Source organism: Lutjanus erythropterus, chromosome 10 (genome assembly GCF_056507025.1).
Source record: "Lutjanus erythropterus isolate fLutEry1 chromosome 10, fLutEry1.hap2, whole genome shotgun sequence".
Classification (NCBI taxonomy): Eukaryota; Metazoa; Chordata; class Actinopteri; order Lutjaniformes; family Lutjanidae; genus Lutjanus; species Lutjanus erythropterus.
The window spans coordinates 5,180,600-5,204,778 of NC_139326.1; the positions used below are offsets into that span (position 1 = coordinate 5,180,600).

The 24,179-nt window shown below is 42.8% G+C and overlaps 1 protein-coding gene across 2 annotated transcripts in view; it reads right to left on the bottom strand.

Moving 5' to 3' along the window:
• Positions 1 to 5,982: 5,982 nt before the first annotated feature.
• Positions 5,983 to 24,179, bottom strand: part of fam222aa (family with sequence similarity 222 member Aa) — a 68,780-nt gene continuing 50,583 nt past the window's right edge. For both annotated transcript variants that reach the window (XM_084727973.1, XM_084727972.1), the window contains one exon: positions 5,983 to 10,071. In XM_084727973.1, the coding sequence (XP_084584099.1) occupies positions 8,597 to 10,071 (1,475 nt within the window). In that variant the 3' untranslated portion in view covers positions 5,983 to 8,596. The remainder of the gene's footprint in view (positions 10,072 to 24,179) is intronic.

Sequence of the window (24,179 nt, forward strand, 5' to 3'; positions counted from 1 at the left end):
TATCAGGGTTAATGCCAATAAATAACTTTTCTAACTAATCTAGATCTAAATTTTCGGATTATTCTGACATGAATCCTGGATTAATTCAGTAGATCCACTTTGTTTTGAAAAATCCAGCAGCATCCATTCAAGCTGCATGAGAGAAACATGAAAAACAAACATCACATTACTGAGTGCCAGGTTGAAACCAATAACATCTTAACCCCCCCCCACACACACACACACACACATATAAACTTATAGTTGACTAAATTTTTTACTTTTTTACTTTTTTGCAAATTATGTCTTTCTTAAAATCCATACACTAAAATTTCATCTGACTGATTAATTCATGAGTGTATCATGGCCTCTGCACAATTTTTCAACTGTCTATACTGTCTTCCTGAGTAATTTCTGCAGATGCACAGTAAGATCACAGAATAATCCCAGTTATTGCAAAGTTGTCCAGTGGTGCTGAAAAAGTGGGAGAAAGACAATACCCACCCCAGCCACAGCCTGTTCACCCTGCTGCCATCTGCCAAGACATACAGAAGTATCTTCTGCTGCACTCAACTTAAAAAGAGCTTAGTGTGTAGGGATGTGGGCTGCAGAAAAAGACAAATATCAGTGGCTTTGCTTTGATTTGTAAGAAATGTGGTTCAGAAGAATGCTTATTTGAGACAGCTGACATTCCCTTATTACATGGCTTGAATGTCCAGGCTTCAGAGGACACCTTGTCTTTGCCACTTTGGTAAATTGCGTGTAAAGAGACTTAGCTCGCCTTTGCGTCTGCTTAAGAGGAGTTTCTCCAAGTCTTCTTCCAGGGAAAAGTGTCAGTCATTTCGACAGTATAAAACGGTGCTGTCTCCCTTTTTTAAAAATTTCTTTCTTGATTGTTTGATTATAAAAATTGAGATTGTTTTCCAGCGATAGCACAAAGGACGTATCCTTAAGAAACTGTGAGGACAAAATATACCTCTGCAGAGGTCAAAAAGGTCAAGTGCACAACAGGATTGCAAGAGGCCGGCATATGGCGGTGATGTGCAAAGTGACTCCTAAGACTAATATGCTTACCTTCATTACAGTAAGGCTTCGTCCAGAGTCTTAAAAATTATTTAAGAAGATTTTTACAGCAACAAGACAGGCGTAGAAGTCATCTGCTTTATTTACTTATGTCAAACAATAATACATAAGAGAGGAGAGGTCAAATGAAAACCAACCATCTACATTAAAATAAAGAAATTTCAGTCCTGAGATTGACAAAAAGCAGGGAACAGACAAAATATCTACTGTGGTTGTTGGGATGGATGGGGGACAGTGGCAGTTTCAGCAAATTGAAGATGATGGTTGTGGGGAGATTAGGGGGAGATTGCAGAACTGGAGAGGGAGTAGAAGGTAAGCAATCACTGGGATGCTTGGCTGTAGGCACATTCAAAAGTTGAAAACCCCACGACTAAAGGATTTTACAGCTTTTTTTTATATTCAGACTTCTTATTTCGAAATCTAAGACTCATATATTATCATTTTCAAAAAGAAAAGCAAGGTATTCTTTACATTTTTTCATCCTGAGGAGACAAAATCATTTTTTAAACATAAATACAACACTGCAGGGAGAACAATAAGAGAGATGCTTTATAGATTTCCCATTTCCATATATATGATTTTCTCAAGGTTGCAGCACCCTCAGACTTTGGCAGCGTTGGTGCATTTGAGATCATTCGGGAAAAAAAAACAAAAAAACAGCCCTGTTTGTCCACAGGAACATTCTGAGAGCCACACAAACAGTAAAAAGGAAACAGGAAGAAAAAAAGAGCAAAATCCCCAGACTTTTGTGTTTAGATTGGATACAGAAATATACCCACCACATAAACTAGATGAATATTTGGAGGCCATAAGCTTTTTCAGCTGAACATACATAGTTGTGACGCTGAAGAAATAAAAAGCTGTAAGCTCCTGGAATTATAACCTGCTGCATTGCCTTTAAAAAGGGGCTCTGGGGCTGTGCCGTTTGGAAGAAGATCCTGATTTATTTTGTGATCTGTGCTGATTTTTATCTTGTGTTGTGTTTAATAAAGGCTTAAAACAACATTTAAATTGTGTGGTGCTCACGTGTGACCCATCCAGTTCTATTCAGCAGCACTAAAGACATGAAAATGTGCTCCAACTCTGGCAAAACAACAAATTTTTAATAATATTGTGCAATAGAGCGATAAGGCTGCTGGGTTAACTATACAAGCCTCCTCATACTCTTAGAAATAAGGGTTCCAAAAGGGTTCTTCCTGATGGGCTGAGGTTCTACCCAGAACCATTCGCTCCTAAAGAACACTTATTTGAAGAAATGGTTCATTGAGGGTTCTTTTTTGACTAAATGTTCCCTTAAGAACCATTTTCATCTAGAGAACCCTTTTTGCAAGAAAGAGTTCTTCAAGGATTGTTGAAATCTTTCATTGTACTATAATATAAAATGGTTCTCGGTTGAATCTCCTGGCCGGGTTCTGGATAAAACCCTTGGAATATGAAAGGGATTGCGGTAGAACCCTGGGGTAGGTTCTAGAAAAAAAAAACCCTTGGAAGATTAAAGGGGTTCTCGGCATACCCCTCTAGGTGGGTTCTAGATAAAAAACCCTTGGAATATAAAAGGGGTTGCAGTGGAACCCCCTGGGTGGGTTCTTGTTAGCACCCTTAGCAGCTGGATAAATCCCCCAGATAGGGTTCTGGGTGGAGCCATTGCACCATAGAAGGGTTCTCCTTTAGAACCTCTCATAGAGGGTTCTGGGTGAAAACTTTCACAGATGGTTCTAGGTATAACCCTTTATGTTGGGTTCTAGGTAGATGTCTCTGAGAGGGTTCCAAGTGGAAAAGGTTCTACTAAGAACATGTCTGTGAAGGTTCTCAGGTCATGGTATTTGCTAGGAGCTATCATAGACAACTGGTCTTTCCTTGCTTCCACCAGGAACCATGTGGACAAACCGGAGAACCTTTTATGGTTCCAGTTAGCACCTTTATTTCTCAGAGAGCAGGACCATCTGTATTATTGATTAAAGTATCTTCTTGCTAGGTAGGAGCCAAATGGACACGACCGGCCTCATGACTTTATCTTCTGCAGACGTTAAGGAGGGATGCTGGGAAGGACTCGGAGATGAGAGCCCCAGGGGCCCAAGGGCAGCCAGGGGACATGACTGAGGTTGACCAAAGCGGCGTGGAGGGGACGTTAGCCCCCCCCCCCCCTTCCAACCACCCACCCACCCACCTCCCTCTGTCATCTGTATGTTAGAGAAGCAGCGCCAAGACTCTACAGAGCGAGCAGCTGCCTTTATTTTCTCTATCCCTCCCTGCCGTCCCCTCTGTTATGAGAGTGAAAGAGCTGACCCTGCTTTGAACGGGCCCGTCCGCTCCCCTTCCTTCTCAGCAGTATTTAAGGTGCATAATATGTGACTAGACCTTTGCACCGGGTAAAGGTCTTCATGGACTTATTGGGATTTACTAAGGGATTTTTACAACCAGCATAAGTCAATTCCCCTCTGCTTTGCCCTCAGGCCATCCTCGTGAGTGTCTCGTTGCCCTTGAAAACGTGTTAACAGTCAATAGTCTGTAGCCACAGAGATACGTTATAGATCTAAATGTCCTCAATCAGATGGGGTAATTTATCATTTCCAACCATTAAAAACTTCATTTCAAATGATTTCACTTACTAGAATTGTGTAAATTGAGGCACAAAAAGTCTTTCAGCGAGGAATGTGATTTCCTCAGAGCTCGAATCTGAATATGAGGCCGCAGAGCCAGAGAGGGGAGGCTGAAACCAGCACCAGGAACATGGCAATTATCCTGATTACTGATGCTTCGAGGCTTCTCTGACCCCAAAATCCCTCCCTGTGTATCTCTCTCGCTCTTTCTGTCTTTTGCTGAGATCTGTCACATTGCACGGGGCCCCTCATCCAGGCAGGGAGCAACCATGTATAATCCAACAGAAAACAAATCCCCTCGATCAAACACAGCCCAGCTTTTAAAGCAGGCCTCTGAGCCCGGGCGCCATGGTGCGGCGCTGAGGCCCTCTGAGACGCTGTGGAGGCTGTGATTTAGCAACCCCTCCACCCTCCACCACCACAACCCCCCTTCCCCTCTTACAAACCCTGCTGTCCTCCCCCCTTCAACGCCAGCCAGCCAGTCCTAACCTTCAGTTTGTTTAAGCACTGCTGAACCCTGTTGGCCCCGGACAGGGGGAGGGTGGGCTTAGATAATGACATGCCATATGCCACTCTGCCTCTGCAGCTGAGTGAGCCGTGGATGGATCAGCTCAGGCACAAATCTATTTGAAATTTAATTCTATTATCCTAATATGGGGCTAAGCGTCCATTGTCCAAATCGGGAATTGTGGAATGGACCGGAGTTGGAGGGCTAAGATGCATCCCGTCAATAGGAGCTCATTAATGTGTGTAAAGGAGCAGGGGGACAGACAGATTGGAGCCTGTACAGTCGAAAATGTAGCCACGAAGCAAAGATGGTAAGAGTGACTACATACCACCTTTTATTTAAAGGAGCAACATGTAACAAATGCATGTCCAAAAATAAGTAGAGCCATAGACTGTATATTAAATAGGCTGAAATCCTGTTTAATTTCTGTCCTATTTCTACACTGTCAGTGGATCAGCTGTTTATAACTGTCATTTGTCTGCAAATCCTGAAAACAAAAGGCAGCTGCTCCAAAAATAAACACTCTGGAGCTGGAGTTCAGTGACTGTCTGCCTTCTGCCTGCCAGACTCCATTAACACATTGCTCATTTTAATTATTATTAACATCTGCTCCTTCTAAAATATTATTTATGATTCCTTACAGCTCATGAACAGACACTTACTCATTTTGGTGAACACTCGGCATTAATTTGAACTCTAATTAATGTGAAACGTCCAAACAGTCATTCCGACTGTGGCTGTAGTGTTGTTGTCAGAGTATTTCAACTTAGCATGTTTCATTAATTTCTGGTGACATATCGTGGTCATTTTATGATCAATTACAGTAAATATATTACAGATTTCCCCTTCAATACAATACAATGGAATTGACTTAAACATTTTTGCTAAAAAATAGAAAATGGTTTCAGTTCATGTCATTGTCTCTGTGTTTTATTCAGCTGAACTTGGCTCAAAATGGCCAGATTCCTCTCTGTACCTAATAGGAAATCCCTTGCCATTTGAAAAGGGTTTGATTTCAACCCTTTGAGCGAATGAATACTCTCTACTGGCAGTGTCCAGCAGCCAGGCGTCACCCAATATTCCCATTAGCAGAGAGGCCTGGTGCCTCAGACCTCCACTGGTGGGAAAGGCCAGACACCAGAAACTCCGCTGCCTCAAGTGTCTCCTCTTCACTTCAACATCATGTGACAGGGTTTAATGCTTGGATGCAGAAGCCAAACGGAGGGGATTTAGGGACGGGATGTATCTGTAAATCTGTCAAAATATTTCTACAAGACAGAAAATATGCTGGAATCACACTGTGGCTGGGGTATTAAGCTGTTGAAACAACATGAAAAATTTTCACTGGAATGTTAAGGAGGCTTACTGTGCAAATTTAAGCCAAAGGGGGCTTGGTATTCTCTTTCGACTGAAATCTTTGTCAGCCTTCAAACACAGCAGCGTGTCTACAAACACCATTAGCTCGAAATTTAAGGCTCGTAGTTAAGATTAAGCGAGGGTTATCTTAAGGGAAAAACAGGTCTATTTATGGAGTGCAAACGATCAAAGAAAAATTATTTCCTCAATATTCATGAGTAAATCCTTTCTTTTTTTAACAATGCTGCCTGTTCTTTATCTTTGGATGCCACAGTGTAAACATTTAAAAGATGATCAATTAAATTTCCTTCATTTTTATCGCCTCAGTACAGTAAAGGATCTACATCACATATCACAGAGCTGCAGAAACAAGGGTCCAATTTCCCGCCGACTTCTAGAGGACATACGTTAAAAAAATAATGACAGACTTCAAAGCCGAGACGTGGCTTCTGAATATATTCTTAAAGAAATTTATTTTACACCTCAAAAACAAAAAAGGGTAGGGATTAGGGATGTGGTACATTGGGAATGTATTGACAACTGTAGTTTACATTTTTTGGTGTAAGCTCAGAGAAAAATGTTAATACAGTCATAATAATTGCACTTCATAAATCTAGACTGATGCCAGTATTTTCCCCCACAACAACAAAGCTCCGTCTCTCTCCGTCTTTCTCTTTCTCCAGTTACTAAATTCAATTTACCATTGAAATTTGACGGACAAAAGAAATGCTAATTTAAGACCAGAGGACTGCTGCACTGATCCAATTTTTCTCTTTCACTCGAGTCCCACAAGGCAATAAAACATTGCAGTAATTTAAGTGCAGTACATTCAAGGGAATCTCACAGTCATAATAAATATTTCACCGCTCTGAATCATCAAGTTAAGACTGGCCCGGGCTAAATGCGTCCCAACCAGGGGGCTGAAATGGACAAGGAGAAGCAGTGAGCCTCGTCTCATTTCATCTGATGCCAGAGGACGGGGCATGATTGTTTTCATTTTGTTTTTTTCTTTGCAGGATTAGGATAGGACTTCCATTTGTTCTGTCCTTATGATAACATTTGACAGGAGTCAGGGGTGTAGCGCCGTAACTACAGGAGTCATGTGAGAACTTGATCTCTACTCTTTGCTCCAGAGAATATCTAAAGCCTCCCATTAAAAAAAACAGGAGCAAAATATCTGCAGTACATTACTCAGATATGACGTTTATGGGACTGGTGAATCAGTTTGTCAGTCTTGGTGGCAGAAAATCTTATAATGACACGATTGAAAAAAAAAAAAAGTCTGAGGATTTTGAAGAACACAAACTAAAAAATGCACACACGCGCATGCACTCAGCCACATACACGCATAAACATACACGTAAGGTTACGTAGATAACCTCCCAGTCACATTCTTCATTGTAACATTTCTTTTTCTTGTATTTTTTTGCGACATTTTCTTTTTTAAATAAGTATTTCAAGATTTATTGTAGATTCCAGTGTTGGTTAGGAAAAAGAGCTCTCCGACCGGGTTCTTACAGAACCAAAGCAGCGACTATGCCTCACACCAGGACATAAGAGACTGCACATCAGCTTGAGGAGGAATTATTATTAAATCATAAAAACAAAAAAGTGGAAAAAAATAAAATAAAAAAAAGCATTTGAGACACTTTTCCCCATAGCAGCCGATGCATATAATATACCTACAAATATATAAAACAACAAAAAATAGGTTCAAGTTTTTCAAGTTTCTTAAATATATCATATCCAAACTACCCAATTCCAAACTTCAAAGTTAACAAGATTCAAGCAGTGCAATTTATGTATCAATTATAACAGCAATAATAACTAATATTGTACTATCCTTTTAATTCAACCTTGTGATCCTTGTACATACCCACCCGAGTGCTGCCTACACTTTTAGTCTCAGTACATGAGTGCACGCTGTAAAAACAAGTTGAGAAAACTCAAGGCGACGGAATTCACTACAATTTTGAGTTTTGAATCAAACTCAAACTCGCAACGAAAGTTTTGCCGACGTGTAATATTTTGTTGAGATAATTTCATTTTCTTCTTTGGATAAACTCAAATATTTGAGCTTTAGAAACACAAATTCATGTATCTACAGAGGAAAAGTAAATTATGTGAACAAAACATTACAAGTCGGTAGTTTTTTCCCCAAAAATTAAAGGTACAGCAAGGAGTTTTATTATGAAACAGTCTCAGTTTATTAGTGATGCTTCTATCTGACCTAGAAAAGCAAACAAGACCATTAGATTCTCCTTGTAATGTGTTTACATTTGATCAGTCAAGGTTTCACTGAGTTGTCCAGTTAAAGGCCAGTCCAGCCAGTTAAAAGGATGCAGGAGGATATTTTAATTTAGATCATTTTATTTTTGATGTTATATTTTGTGGTTATGGCAGTGGAAACACTACCACTTTTGTCCACAGGAGCCTCCAAAACCAACACAATATTAAAGCTCCTTGCAGCCTTAAAAACTCAAAAATCTACTGAAGTGAGCTGCCTTGAAATTTTGCGTTTTCTCAGGTTTTTACAGCGTATCTGTATGTGTTTGTGTGTTTATGTGTTACAGAGTTTTGGATTTTGAGAGCAGCCCTAAACTTCGGTCCTTTTAAGACCATTTCAGTGACAACCTACACAGTAGCTTCATCCTTTAGTATTTGGAAGGGGTATGCACTTCATGTCAACCTATGATTCTCATCAAAAATGTTCAGGCAAGTAAAACAACAAACAAAAAAAACAGAAGAAAAAATAAATCAATCCAAAATTCCTATTGGCAAACCACACAATGGAACATCTGGAGAATCTTGAAATCCCTTTTTCTCTCCCACTGGCAATCGCTACCACCACCTCTCATATTTGGGATTCCCACAGCCTGCCTGCCTTGAAACCACCGAACCTACAGTAGGGTCACACAGCACAACAACTGCTCTTTCTCTAAGCTCCCACACTAGTTAAAGCAGTGCCACTCTCAACAATCTGTACCCAGGAAAAAAACATCTCTGTTCTTCAACTTTGATTCTTCACAAATTCACAACTATTGATTCTCTTCCTCCTCTTCTTCCTCCTCTATCTGTAAACAGGGAGGCGGATGTGTGCATGCTGGTGGTCTAACAGACGCGGCACAGACACAGTCTCGTAGCCTTTGCCGAGCATCTGTTCCTTGATGCAGGGTGGGTGGATGTCGTTGATCAGGTACTCCAGAGACTGCAAGCTGCTGCTCAGCACCGACGTGTTGCACAGGCTCTTGGTGGGCAGGCTGCAGCACAAGCCTCCCCCGCTGTCTATGGCGGGGTGGTGATGATGGTGGTGGTGGTGGTAGAGGTGATGGTGATGGGGGTAGCCCATTTCTCTGTGCCCCGTGGCCGGCCCTCCCGTGGAGGTGCCCAAAAGCTCCTGGGGGTTGTAGCAGTCACTGTCCGGTGTCACCAGCACACTGTTCCATGGTGGGGCAAAGTACTGACCCACTGAGAAGTTTCCATGCATACCCACACAGTTCAACGGCGAGGAGCTGACTTTGTCCAGCCCGCCTCCTCCGCTGGCGCTCGCTGTCAGGTGATAAGGTCTGGAGGAAGAGGAGGACACTTGTGTCGCCATAATCCCGCCCCCTGGAACACAAGTTTCGGGGGACTTGCTGATGGCGCCCCCTCCTCCACTCCCTCCACTGTACATGCGGAGCACGGCCTGCTGCTGCTGCTGCTGCTGCTGTTGCTGCTGCTGCTGCTGCTTCTGCCAGAGGATGTAGTCCATACCGTCTGCGTACACGCCAGTCTTTATCGCCTCTGCGTTCTGAGTCGGCAGCCCGGGCCCTGTATACACCATATTAGCTTGCGGAGCCATCCCGACCACGTAGCCCCCACCTGAGGAGCTAGACGAGAGCCCCATGACAGTCGTGCCCTGCTTGGAGGGGCTGGAATTCGATGGCGCGGTGGCGGCCCCTTGGCACACCTGCTGCAGAGCCTGGGCCTGGCAATGCTGGTTGATCTGGTAGATGATGCTCTGGATGGAGGGGAGGTTGGACTGTGCGGGCAGGGCCAGGCCGCGGCCCCCTGTTACAGGAATCACTGAGCCAGCTACAGTGACATTTGGGGGGACCGACAGTCCGGGGCCTTCTGGAGGCTTCGAGGGCCCGGTGTGGTATACCATCTGGCCGTGGCCACTGGCTAAAGTGCTACTACTAGGGGGTGGGTACGGGGCAACAGCTATGTGGGCTGGAGAGAGCTTAGTCCGTCTGCCTTCGGAGTTCTTGAGAACTCCTTTCGAAGGGACAAAGGTGGATGTCGATGACGATGACGATGAGGAGGCCTTGACGATGGCGAGCAGGCCATGGTAGCCCCCTGTGTGGAGATGTGGGTAGGGACTGTAGCGTTGCCCTGTGGTGTCGTATCCATTCACAGTCCGGTTAAGGTGCTTGTGCTGGGGAACCCTGATGTTGGTGGGGAAGATCTTGATGGACAGAGGGCTGTTGGCCGTCTTCTGAGCGTAGGCATCAAGTTCTGCCGCCGTGGGGTAGCGTGGGGAATGTGTGGGCACGACCAGGTCACCTGCAAGACAAACAGAGAGAAAAGTATCAGTGAAATGAACAACTGACATAAAAAAAATAATAATACAGATGGCTGCATGTGTAGGAGAACAGAGCAGCAGACCAGACCAGAGCAGTCCAGGGGTTTAATTACCAGAAATATCGAAGGAGCCGACAGCAATGGCAGCCACAAAGTCAGATCAATCAATCAATTGCAATAACTGCTACTGCTGCAACAGTAAAACCTGGCAGCATTACAGTGACTACATCTAAAGCAGGCTGGAAAATGTCACTGTTCTACTCTCTTAGAAATAAGAATTCCTTTTCTGAGGGGCTGAGGTTCTGCTCGGAACCATTTGCCTCTGAATCAAGGGTACTTACTGAGGGTTACATTAAGAACCCTTTTCATCCAAAACAACACTTTTTTCAAAGGTTTTTGTACCATAATATAAATAGAGTCTAAAAAGAGCCCCTTGAGTGGGTTCTAGATGAAACCTTTGGAATATTAAAGGTTGTTGGTAGAACCCTCTGGGTGGGTGCTAGATAAAACACTCAAATAACTCCTATAGAATAAAAAACATTCTCAATAGAAACCCCCAGTAGGTTCTAGACAAATCCTTTGGGATATCTGGAATTTCTCTGGAATATATGTGTGGGTTCTGTTCAGCACGCAGAAGGTTGTGGTGGAACAGCTACACCATAGACAGGTTCTCTGTAGAACCTCTCATAGGGGGTTTTGTGAGAAACCTTTCACAGATGGTTGTAGGTAGAACCCTTTGTGTTGGGTTCTAGGTAGAATCCTCTGAAAGGGTTCCAAATGAAACGTTTCTACAAGGAGCCAAAAATGGCTCTCCTGTGAGGACAAGCTGAAGAACCCTTTATGGTTCTTGTTAGCACCTTCATTTCTGAGGGTGTTCAAGAACAATAACACAGCAGAAGAACCCAAACAGAGTTTGTGAATTGTAAATCAGGGCTGACATCCGTTTATGTCCCATCACTCCCCTCCTCCATTTGAGCTTTCTTTCCATCTCATTTTCACACCCTCCTGCGGAAGTTCATCCCTAGACAAATGGATCTTTTTAAAAACTCATTCTGTCAAAGCCTGGTACCTTAGGCGCTGTTAAATCAGTCCATTGTGAAATTAATTCGGACTCTCTTTAGCATTGAATTGGGTTAGCCTTGGATACCAGGCAAGGAGGGACGAAGGGGAGGGGATAAAAGCTTGTTTAATTGCAGTGGCACATTTGAGATTTATAAGTGGTATCACTTACTGGGTCTTACCCTTGGCCACAGAATTTCCACATTTATTCAATCCAGGAGTACGTGGAGAGGCCCTCACAAAAAAACCAATTAAACATCCATGGGGAATTACTAGCCTGGTTAAGGTTAACTATGTCAGACCAGAGCCAAGTCAGGAATACTGAAGTGCTGCTATTTGCAAACTTGGTCAAGGATAAAACTGAATTACTGGTTTGCAGATGAACAAATTTAAAAGAAAGAAATCATTTAAAAAGGAAACGAATTATTGTTGAGCTCAAATAACTCAAACATAATACATGCTGATGGTTTACCCTTGTGAGACTATGAAATTTTTAGGAAACTAAGCAATGGACAGAAAAGGACCACCTAAAACAATTAATATCAGTTTAAGTGTGTGTTATATTTAAAACATTTTCACTGCTTTACCTTGCTGTCAGACAGCATTTTATAATGAGAAACTGCTGTTATATAAGTCAAATATCACTGTTTCCAAAACCACCAGACTCTTTCGACAAAAATAGTCATTTTACCTAGCAGGGCATGGGAGTTGCTGGTCTATTGCTGCCTGATCATTTTTTTTTTTGTGTTACTGTGTTTTAAAATCTTAGTTTGGATTCACCAAAGTCACAAATAAACTACCCAGTGGAGACAGTGAGAGGCCAGCAGCTCCTGTCTGCTGCAAGGTAAAATTGCTGTTTTTGCAAAAGGAGTTTGGAAGTAGAGAAAATATTCTAAATATAATTTGACTGACTTTCACTGAAATCAGTATTGATTTTTTTTTTAATATGACTGGTTTTTTTTAGGTCGCTAAGATGCATTTTGCATTTTGCTGTGGTATTCCTTTCTGTATCTTCAAACTGGGGGCCTGCTGACTGCCATCTACACTGATTATGGACAAGTATACAACCCTACTTCAAAAAAATCTGAAATATCCCTTTAACGATTAGCATATAGTAGCAAAAAATGTCCTTTGTCTTCACAAATACATATATTGTTATTACATGTCTTCATTTTAAATTTCCAGAATAATACATGGCAGAGCAGACAAAAGGCAGGTTGCTATAAATATAAATGTAAATGCTGTGTACTGTTTGCCATATGAAACCAATCCAATCCCAAAATTCAATTCAGCAGTGAACGTGGCGAGTGAGACTAGCAATGGGCCTCGCTCAATGAGCCAAGGCTTGGGCATTGTGAATTGAGGTGGCAAACAGGAAAATGGCAATTTCTAAAAACCCCACCATGTGTCATTGTTTGGGGGCTGGGCATGGAGGTGAGGGGCCACGGTGAGATTGGATTTAAACGACATTATTCAGGCAATTTCATGGCTACTTAGCTCAGTGTAACAAAAAGGGTGGGGGGTTGGGAAAAGAACTCAATTTACAAGCAATATATCAGCTGCCACAAATGACTTGCAACCCCTTCAAAAATGACATTTTTATGCAAAAGCTAACAAAACGCACAAAAATTAACTGCCATAACTGTGCCGTCAGCAAATGTCCTGGCGACCTAAGGAGTCTGCAGGGTGCAGGCTGTGACTAGGACTCACTCCATTTCCTTTGCGATTGCAAAATCATTTTAAAGAGACTCCACAGCCAAGTAGTCACAATTCTCATTTCTTTGCTCCCATTACAGATAGCGTGGGGAGTTCATTTCAACAACCCTATGGGTCTCCAACTGTGAAAATGATTAAATCTACAAGATCCATATCATAAAAGAAATAAATTGGGAATTTAACAGCAGAGGGGAGAGACCGTGAATATCGTGAGTCAAATTTAGTGCACGACCTATTCTGAGTCGGTTTGGTTCACCCTGCAGACAACATGTTTTCTAAATCAGAAACACTACACTTGAAATATGAATTTAAATTTGTAAAAATGGCCTGACTTTAATGACTTGGTTTTTAATCAGAGTGAGGGAACCTGGTGCCATCTTAATGGGCCAGGCTGAGTGTGCCAGGCCATCCTATCTTAGATCTAACCAACCTTACTGAGGCAAAGCTCTGCTTCCCTGGTGACAGCAGTGCCATTTGCTTTGATGTTCTGACTTGCAGTGGAAAACTGACAGAAGACTTATTTCATTTGCTCAGAAGAGAAAAACATGCTCATTTCAAAGCACATTGCTGATCCACATGCAAATGGAATGGCAGCATTTTTTCTGATCTTCTTTACATGAGGGCAAAAAAAACTGTCTTTGATCATCACATGGTCTAAATGAGGAAAGATACTTGGCTTTCAGGCATATCAAGGGCCTGTGCCCTGCCGCCCCTACAAGCCCCCAGCTGCAATATGCCCATCATTCCACCTAATTACTGCCACATGAGGAAAAAAAACTATAAAAACAGCCAGGAAATTCATTAAAGGGTGGCTAATTCTATTCCTTCTCACTGACTGAGTCCATATTTTCCATGCCTGAGCCTGCATTTCTTCCGCAAGAGACGAGAAAGCCCTCTCCCTCCGTCTTTTCCCAGCTTGGCCCTTGTTTGTCAATAGGCAGAGCCTTTGGCACACCAACCTGGCATCAAAGGGTTTCACACTTCACAGGCCACAGGGATTAGAGGCCTTTCAGGCCTACAAAACCCATCTCAGCTCCACAAAGGCTTCCGGTTATTAGAACCCACAGGCATAAAGGAAGAAGAGGAGGAGGAGGCAAATGAGCATCTGGATGCTTCTGATTCCAGCTTCCTCTTTAAAAAGTTCCATGGTATAAATTTTATAGCAAAGTTGATTACAGTAAGTATGGCCACAGACCGAGGTGTAATTTCACTCTCATACACTCGCTGTTATACACACTGTGTGTTTGATGTGCAGGGTCTCCACATCTCTCTCCTCCAGAGCAGTAAGTCTATAAGTGAGGACATGGAGGTTAAAGGAGAGAGTCTCTTTTTAGGCCGGCGCTCTGTGACTTATTGGTTGGGGCTGCAGTAGATCATAGCTCTGAGCAGCAGCATACAGATGGTGCTGGCTGATAAACACCCTCTGAGGCAGCCAACACTGCCTCCTTTGTGTGAGCCCTCACCTCCTCAGAAGGTAGGGGGTTTCCTGCACCTGTGCACACTCTTCTGCGTGGTCGTGCATGCAAACACAATGCATGATAACAGGAGGAAAAAAAGGCAAAAATATACACGCATACACACACAAACCTGCATCTGCAGTTGTGTGTCTCATTTGCCATCAGTGGAGCATGTTGTTATCCTCTGCTCGGCGCTCTCTCATGAAATGTAGGGCAGGGACAACAACAGGTGCCTGTGCGGGCGACAGCCTGCAATGCCTCCTGGGCTAAATGCTTCACACTCGCTTCATTTCGACATGCGACAGCCTTGTAAGGATTAATTATTTCCCCTGGGGATGGAAGAATATGCTTTTTCCCTTCCTGAGAGCAGGAGGCTATGTGCACTCCCAAGCAGCACATGAAACAGCTTATAGTAAATGAACAGGGAAGCATGGGCTAGCAGCTCTGCTTTTACAATAAAGTAAGGAAAAAAAAAGTTTCACATGAAAGGAATGTAAACAAACCAAGCATATGATTGAACTGCATTGGAGATGAGATAAAAGCTCAGGCAAACACATGCATTAGTTCTGAGAGATCACGCGCCAGGGAGCGGAGATGGCAGGGAGGCAATTAATGGGCTGACCTTCGTCCTTAATCACCCAGTGCCTGGCACACAATGCCCATGTGTCAGAGCAGCACATCTCTAAATGCCACCCCTCATTAGCACGATGCACGCAGTGAGAGAGGCTATCTTAGCAGTGTTACACTCTCCAGCGGTCAGACAGAGATAGCAAAGGCTCGGATAGGATAACATGGCAGCACAGAGCCGGACTGAGCTGCACTAGGCCATGATATGATCTAGAAATCCCATTTCACTTGGAGGATGGGCACTCTCCTTTCTCTCCATTTTTGATTGGCATGAAACTCCCCAAGCGCGACGTCCTTGGTGTACCCCGTGCTGTCACTGTGATTGCATGTGTGCTTCTGTGTATGCACGCATGTGTGTGTGTGTATCCGTGGTGAAGGGGGTACCCAATTCTGAACACTCAATTAACACTCCTTTAATTAGCCAGCAGTACATTTTGAATTCTGATGAACTAATTTTCTTGGTGCGAGGGTGGAGGAGGTGGTGGAGGAGGAGGGGAGGGTGAGGAGGGGGGGCCTGGTAAAGATGAGGTCCACTGGGTACAAAACAGCAATAAAGAGGGAACTGGTTAGATTAGACTGTAAAAAATCCATTAAATTCTGTGCACTTCTTCCAAGTGAGAGGTCAAATTGTGTTGATCACAAGAAGCAAAGGCAGTCAGAGAGAGTATGAGAGCAGGGAGTTAGGTGAGGTGGAAAGAGAGGAGGTGGGGGTGGGGGGGCAGGGGAGTGGAGAAAAAGGGAGAGGAGATAGGGAGTCAGAGGCTGAGCGAGAGTGCAGCACCAAATCCAGAGGACCATGAGAATGCTTTGCATTTTAATTAGAGGTTTAAATGAATAAGCAGAGGAAAAAGTCAGAGAGAACTGCCTGAAATGCCCTTGCTCCCATTTATTAGTGTTCCAAGTGTTCTAAAATTATGAGCAGGTTGGAGAAGTTTCTTCTTATTAGTGGAGAAAATGCTCCAACACATCAAAAAGCCCTTGGCGTATTCTCACTCACTCCTGCAGCCCGTATCCCTACTTACCACATGCTTTGATCCCCTCTGACCATGTACATTGGTGAGCAGTGGAAAAAAAGAGTGCTTGTTTAAATGAAGGGAGAAGAGCGGAGCGTTCGGTTGAACTGCAATTAAGTTTTCACAGAACAACGAGTGCATAGTACACATTAACTTTGGCCAAACAAACAGAGCAGTCTGTGATGAGGTTAGGGCAAACAACAGGAGCAGAGATTAACCAGAAAGATGAAAGAAAACACGAGGTCAGCTTCAGTCCACCATCAACCACGATCACTGGGAGCCATTTCCCCCGAGAGGGACAGTCTCTGTTAGATGAGTGTGTGAGCCAAGAGAGGACATTAGCTGCTACACTGATCATGTGTCCTTTCGACCTACAGGCAGATATTTGTGCTACGTCATTTTTTTTTTCTCCCCCCAAAGCCACGTTTCCACCACAGGAGCTTTCCCCAAGGACGAGGAACCTTTAGGGGAACTCAGTGTGTTTCCACCGCATGAACCAGCGTCTAAATTAAGATCTGGGGCCATTATTTTATCCCCAATAAAAGTCACTGCTCTAGGGGGTAGCACTTTCCAAAAGATCACAAACTTTGGAGGTGGGGCTTGCAATGCTGAGGCTTTCTGATTGGCCAGTTACTGGCAGCATTTTATTTCAGCCAACCATTTTTTTGTTTTGTTTTTTTGTTTATTATGTTTGCAGTTAGAGAAGAAGGCATACATGGGCTAATAACGAGGTCCAGGCTTTAATTTGCATTTCCACCCAAAGTACCCAGAACTTTTAGTCTCAAGAACTACTTTCCAAGGAACTAAAAAGTTCTATTGTTGTCTGCATTTCCTCTGTGGGCTAAAGACCAGCCAACATTAGACAAATTAGTCTGCTCCTGTATGAAAAAAGCAATGACTGGTTTTACATGTGATTTTTGAGCTTGATTATATAACAACGTTCATCATTTGCACGCTTGACCAATCAGAAATGTTCAGTGCCGCAAACCCCACCCCTAAGTTCCTGTGCTGTACTTCCTGTACTGGAAAATACTATTCCCCGAAGAAGGGATGTTTTGGTAGGCAAAATAATTTCCTTGGAACTTAAATTTAAACTCTGGTCCCTGCAGTGGATGTCCACTGAGCTCCTCCATAGGTTCCTAGTCCCTGAGGAAAATTTCTGCAGTGGAAACATGGTTATTGAGGGTTTATGCTGAGGGTGACATCCAGCAGGAATTGGAAACCCTGTCATCGTTGTTGTATTGTTGCATATAAAAATGTTTTTTTTTTTTACACATTAGCAGACAGGAATGAGCTGTAGGAACCTTTTTGCTCCCTGAAAAGTAGTTCCTGGGACCAAATGTTCTGTGTAATGTGGGTCAGCTGTATTTTTTTTTCAAGGTGAAATAGGGATGAAACGATTTCCAGTTTCTCTGTAAACCATGGTAAAATTACCCATAAACTGTTTTACTGTTTCAAATTTTAATTAGTAAAACCATAGTTGATTACTGCACTTTCAAAAACTCACAGTAAGTGCATCAACCAAAGTTAGCAACAGTTGCCCAGATGCAGGTGCAGCAGCAATGTGGGTTTGTTTCGAGTCAAAGGACATGATGTTTAACCAAATGCTTGAGAGGTTTTCGATATAAAACTCGATGAAATGATTTCAATGTGTGTATCTATAGTTTTTGAACATTTTCAGCACATTTTAACAATACCACGATTATACTGATAACTGTGGCAATTTAACTATAATCATGAAATTAGATTTTCAGGCTGTTTCATCTCCACAGGGGAACTGCATGCAACAAAGGATTCAAACTGTGGCTTCTTCAGTTATGTGGTTTGTGTTTTAGACCACCAGGCCAGCAGGACGCCCCCCTTGTTTTTCTACAGCCTTGCACCACATTCCACCACTAATGGACACTTTGCCCTCATTGTAATGAAGTTCTTCAAATTAATAATTCATGGCTAAAACAGTCCTTCACGTCAGAATCCCTCGGCTTGGAAAAAAAGTTTGACCTGTCAAATGCGTTTCAGCCTAGAAAGGGCAGATTCAACGGCATTGTTCCACGGAGGAACCCTTGACCTGCGGCCATTGTTTAGCTCTTAGCAGATAGGATCAGGGTCTATGACATCCTCTCCCCACCAGCCTGCTGTAGAAGGACGGGCGGGCGGGGGGAAGCCAGAGGCAGCTTCGCGTCCTGAACAATACCTGCCTTGTGCTAATGGAGGTGTCATCTGGCACAGGGCTGATTAGTCAGCGATTACAGCCAGGCCTCAATTGCCGTGACAACTGCTGCAAACACAATGGGCCCTGATAGAGCCAGCTGTTTGGTCCTCTGCAATTAACCCTGCATCCCACTCGTCTCCGGCAGTGCGCTGCCTCTAATTGACTATCGGGCACACAAAGCAGGGGCTGTCGGCCAGACCCCCTGGACATAGCCCCCCGCCCCTCTGCAGAGGTAGAGATGATAATAATAGAGGCGTCCTGTGGACTCGGCCGCCAGTCAATCAAAGCCTCGGTGCCCCACAGGAGCTTCCTGAGGAGAGAAGGAGCAGAGGAGGCACATGTATGAGCCAGTGATCAACAGGGTAGAGCAGCCACGCAGGGGGGCAGACATGTTGAATATGCCCTCAGCCAGAGTACTAATCAATTCAAGTGCACGTTAGGGGAAAGGGAACCCTGCTGCTTGCTTGATATCAGAAAAGCCATTTTTAGGAACACTCATCTCCCTCTGTTCATCTCAAGGTTGATTTTCTGTGCAACAACACAGAGAGAAAAAAAATCAAGGCAATTATTTGTCGGGCCTTTGCTATCTATAATTGCAAAGATAAAAATCAAACTGCAGTGATTTCTCAGAGGATAGAGCTGTCTGAATTCACGGCTGCTTGTGTCATCATAATCATCAAACAAATGCATATTGTAAGACGGCAGAGAGGAAAATGCGGTATTCTTCACCAAACTCCTCTCTGTCTTCTCTAAATTATTCACATGTATTTTTGAGGGGATTGACCTATCAATTGTAATCTTTAATGTGACTTTTGAAATAAAAGAAACTATATTTTTTGAGTAAACAAAGCTAATATTTCAGTCACATAAGTGTTACTTTGGAATCAAATGTCAGACACTAAATAAAACTTTCAAAAAGTAAAGGAAGTAAAGGGGTGTGGCTTGCAGTGCCAAACATTTCTGATTGGTTGCAGCATTTTATTTCAGCAACCATTTCGAAAAATCTACATCCGCACACCAGGTTACTTTTTGTTTATTATGCTTTGACACATCAACATGGAGTTACAGATGAAAACATAAACACAAACTCCAGGCTTTATTGAGCATTTATGCAGAGGATGAAATTCAGCAGGAAGTGCATCTGTTGTTCAGTCACACACAAAACTGAAATGTCAACACATGCTAACTACAGTGCTTACAGTAACTAATTTATCTAATCTTCGTGGTGGGAACACAGATAACAACAGAACCTTTTACTTCCTTGAAAAGTGGTTCCTGGGACTAAAAGTTACAGCTGCTTTGGGTGGAAACGTAGTAAAAGAGCGGGGGAAAAAATGTGGTCTTCTTCACTAAGTCCCTAACTCATTCTGTGAACATTGTGCCTGAATTATTTTAACTCTAATAAATGTTAAACAGGCAAACAAAAACAAAAGTTATCCCAGCCTGGAATGAAAATTCCAAAGGAGAACATGCTGGCTGTGGGGTTGTTTTTGGAGAAGCCGGTGTTTCAGCTTTGCATGTTACGTTAATCTCTGATGGCATATCATGGTCATGATGATTCCATACAGCGAATTTATCACAGATTGTTCCTTTAATGTAACTTTTTGAATCAAAAATCAGCTTTTTTGCAAAGTAAACAAATATTTGATTTCACAGTCACATAATGTTACTTAAAGATCGAATGTCAGACCCTACATAACAACAAAATAACTGAATCAGTAGTTGGACAACATTTTTCAACAGGGGGTGCCACACTGCAATCACATATTGGGCTTTTAACCTGCCAACATGTTTCACAAATAGCAAAGAGGATAATGAGAATGTTAAAGCAATCTGCACACTGATCCTTCACAGGCACGCAGACATGGCACAATGTCAAAAATGGATTTAATCATTAAAAGAGATTTAAAAAAAAAAAAAAAAAAAACTTGGACAAAACTCCCAAATCTAATCTTTCATTTCATTAAACCCAATCTCATCTAAGATTTAATCTATCTATTTCCTGCACAAGCAGATGGAAGAAATACCAAATTGAGAGCCTAATTTGGGCTTCCTCCTCACACAGACTGCAGCATGAGGTCATTTAGTTAGCCTGCAGTGAGGCGGTACACGTGTGCGGTTAATGCTGCACACTGAGACAGAGATAAGGTCCACAGGTACAGATAAGACTCGGAAGGAGGAGGAAAAAACAAGATCCGTTTTCACAGCAACTTTCTGCACAGCATGTCTGACCATTAGCATTATTATTCTTTTACAGGTTCACATATGTGTATAATTCAATGGTGGACGACGTGTCAGATCAAAACAGCTAATTAGGTCTCTATTATAAAGGTTTCCTCCCAAGAAATTGAAATATTATACCACCAGGACACTGTCATGTTTACATTTTCTCGTTAGAATTTATCTCTAAAGCCAGATGTTACTGAATCAGCCATGAAAATTAATTAGCTGGTTTGATGTGGCAACCTCATGCTCCTTCCAGACAGACCTGGCTTTTATGGGCTGTAGGGGAAATTACTGAGAATTGATTGATCCTGAAGGACTCCTCTGTACACATGGCCTGGTAGACAGACACACACACACACACACACACACACACACACACACACACACACACACACACACACACACACACACAGAAACACACACTCACAGATCCTGCTAACAACAGTTGATCCAAACATTTTACCCCCCAGTTGAACCTGACATCCTTTCTAATTAGAAGCTCTAACACTGATAACCATTAATGGTCAAAATCTAAAAATCTAAGTAAGATGCATACATGAGAGTCCTGCACTGAGTCAAGTACCAGCCGGGTAACCTGCAGAAACGCTGTGTAACAGGTAAAAAAAAAAATATATAGTTATATAAATTCATGGGAATGGGTAAAAATGAACTAAATATAGGCGGGAAGTAAATAAATGAAAATGACTGTGCAGTATTTTTAACACTTAAAGCAGCTAATACGGTATTATCAAGCCTAATCAGCTTTTTTCAGTATTTTTTTGTTTCCTTTTTTTATAGTGATAGCCTACACCTAGCCAAATAATACACCTACACCTAAAACCCGGAACGAGCATTTTAGCACCTCCAGTTCCTTCGTCTATGCATCAATGGTTTTTTTTGAATGGGTTTTTAGTAATTTGCCTGGAATAAGGTCTTAAGAGACTTTCATGTTTTGCTCTACAACATACACTGCGGTGTACTTGATTTATATCCTAACATGAACTTTTTACTTGTGGCGATTGCATTTATGCTTCAAAAATCATAAAACTGGTGTTCATTTGTGATGATTAGCTGAACAAAACATGTAACTATCATGAACTTCTGTTTGCCACAGGGTTTATTAATCCAAAATCCAGCAGGAAAATCCCATTGTCTTTTTGTGGAGGGAACCAGAGTGATTGGTCGACAAAAATACGTCATCCCTGCAAAACTGGACCTGTGCAAGACTCCGGCATACATGTTCTTTAATTTTTATTCCAAAAAGCAGGTGAATAAATGTGATACATTATTAATACCAGGTGGAGTCAAAGGAGCAATTCTCTCTCTGACCCATAAAACACTGAAATTACAAACCGTTGAATTTCCCTCTACATGTCTCTTGATCTTATTTCTGCTTTCTCTCTTCTTCACCCTCTTTACCTCCTCTCTATATTTCCTTTATCTAGTCTTCTTCATCTGTCTCTTCATCTCCCCTTTCCATCTCTTCTTCCTCCCTCACTGTCTCTTCATCCCCCCTCTCTCTGTCTCTTCCGTCTCCCTCTCTGAGTAAGTGAGTTTCATCTGGGGTGCTTGCCGGGCGAAATCACCTCAGGGCGAACACTTTATTATCTGTAGTCAAAGCGTCACCACAAATACCATTCTACACACACAAGTGTCACTTTCCATTTGTCTGCACTCTGGCTGCATTAGCAGAGCCTCGCCGGCCCAGAGCCTCGTCTCAAACGCGCCCAGCAGAAGAAAACTAACAGCGTGGGAAAGCACTCGTCCTGCATTCCTGCCCCATTAACACCACTGGCACCACAGCAGACCTACTGCCTCTTTCTGGAATTAAAAACACTCTTATCTGTACTAACCTCCGTGAAGATTCCCAAAGAAGAAAAAGATAAATATATTTAGGGCTTTTATGTTGGCTTTTCATGCAAGAAATCATACAAATAAAGCATTTCATTCAAAGGAGAGATCGCTGCACGTGTTAATTACTGATGATCCAGCCAACTGTCCAGCACAAACAACACCAGTGGGTCGTTTATGTCCTCTTTGAGCCACAAAGGAATGCAGGCCAGCAGCGGCCATGTCAGGCCTTTTGTGGGACACCCGTGCACCAAACAAACACAGAAACTGGGGCAACATGTTTAACTCACACTACACAGTGCACTCCATAAACAAAACGGCCAAACAAAAAGAACGGGCTCCATGTTTGTTCCCATGACAGCCAAAAAAAAAGAAGAAGAAGAAAAAAAAAAAAGACGGCATTTCAATACAAAAATATCAACCCTGAATATTTCACAGCCACGACCTCATTTCAGGCACGAGTTTTGCCAGGCTCTTTCCATTTGCAATAATTTATGGGCCTGGATGGGCAACATAATAGATTATAAATGGAAAAAATAACTATATTCATCAGAAAACTGCTCTCTGTTTAATAATCAAGTCTGGCCAAAGGGCTTAGTGGAGTGCATGGTTGTGTATAGATGGGGGGACCTCGCCCCCGGTTTGTAGGCTGCCTGTGATGAGCCAACCCTCAGGCCTGCCCGGGCCACCCTCATTGTGCATACAGCATGGTCTAGAAAGCAGAGCTTTATCAGCAAATACCCCGAGTCAGCACAAGCAGCGGGGTGGTTATGCGTTGCGACTGGCACACCAGCCGATATTGTCATGTGCGATTAGGCCTGTGCTCATGAGCCTGTGAACTCATTCCTATGGCATCAAAGTCAACTCCACCCCCTACTCTCCTCCAGTTATATCCCCGCACGCCTCTCTGCTGCCCTCTCCTCCGTCTCTACGTTTTTCCATTTTACATCCAGCCCTGCCACTTCACTGTGTACCCTCGCTGAACCTTGTGGAAAGCTGTGCTCCAGTGCAAAGAGATACAAAACACGACAACAGGTCAGGTTGCTTTGATTTCCAAAACAAAGCTCTGCTGTGGCTTCATTAAAGCAGCAATGGGTAGCAAATGTGTGTGCAAAGATGAGTACAGCACTCAAATTAGCAAGCTGGAGCCTTAGACAATATATTAAATAAGTTGAAGTCCTATTTAATATGCAATCTATGGCTAAAGTAACTTGTCCCCTCCACCCCCTCCTCCCCAGAAGCTCTGCAGACTGCATGAACACTGCAGGAGCACAGGATGGATCATCACAATAACAAGCAACGACGGGTCCTCCACTGTCAGCTGATCAGCTGTTTAGAACTGTCAGCTGTCTGTCCATGTAAAGCAAAGCCCGATATCCTGAAAATGAAAGCCCACTGCTTTGAAAATACTCACTCTGAACTTTGGGGTTAAGTGGGTGCCTCTCTCATTGCCTGCCAGACTCCATTAAAATACTGCTCAATTTAACCGTTATAAGCAGCTATGGCTTCCACGAGATTAGTCAGGATTTCTTTCGACACACACTTACTCATTCGGTGAATATTTGGCCTCAATTTGAACTCTAATTAACATGAAATGGACAAACAAAAACATCAACATAGAAATTTTAAAAGAGGACACCACAAGTGAAGCATCGATTTCAGAGAAACTAGCATTTCAACTTGATATTGAATGCCAAATCGCGGTCATTTTATGATTTATTACAGTAACTTTATTATAGATTTCTCCTTAAACTCAATCCAGCAGGGTCATCCGCAAGATAGAGCTAGAGCTGGTGCACCAAAAAGTAGCTGGTGCCGGTTGTTTTGTCTTGGTGCACCTCTCCAGATGACACGGCTGATAGAGACGAACAAAGGCAGGCTCACAGAAGAAAGAAAGACAAACTGTGAGGCCGGTTATGGGGAAACATC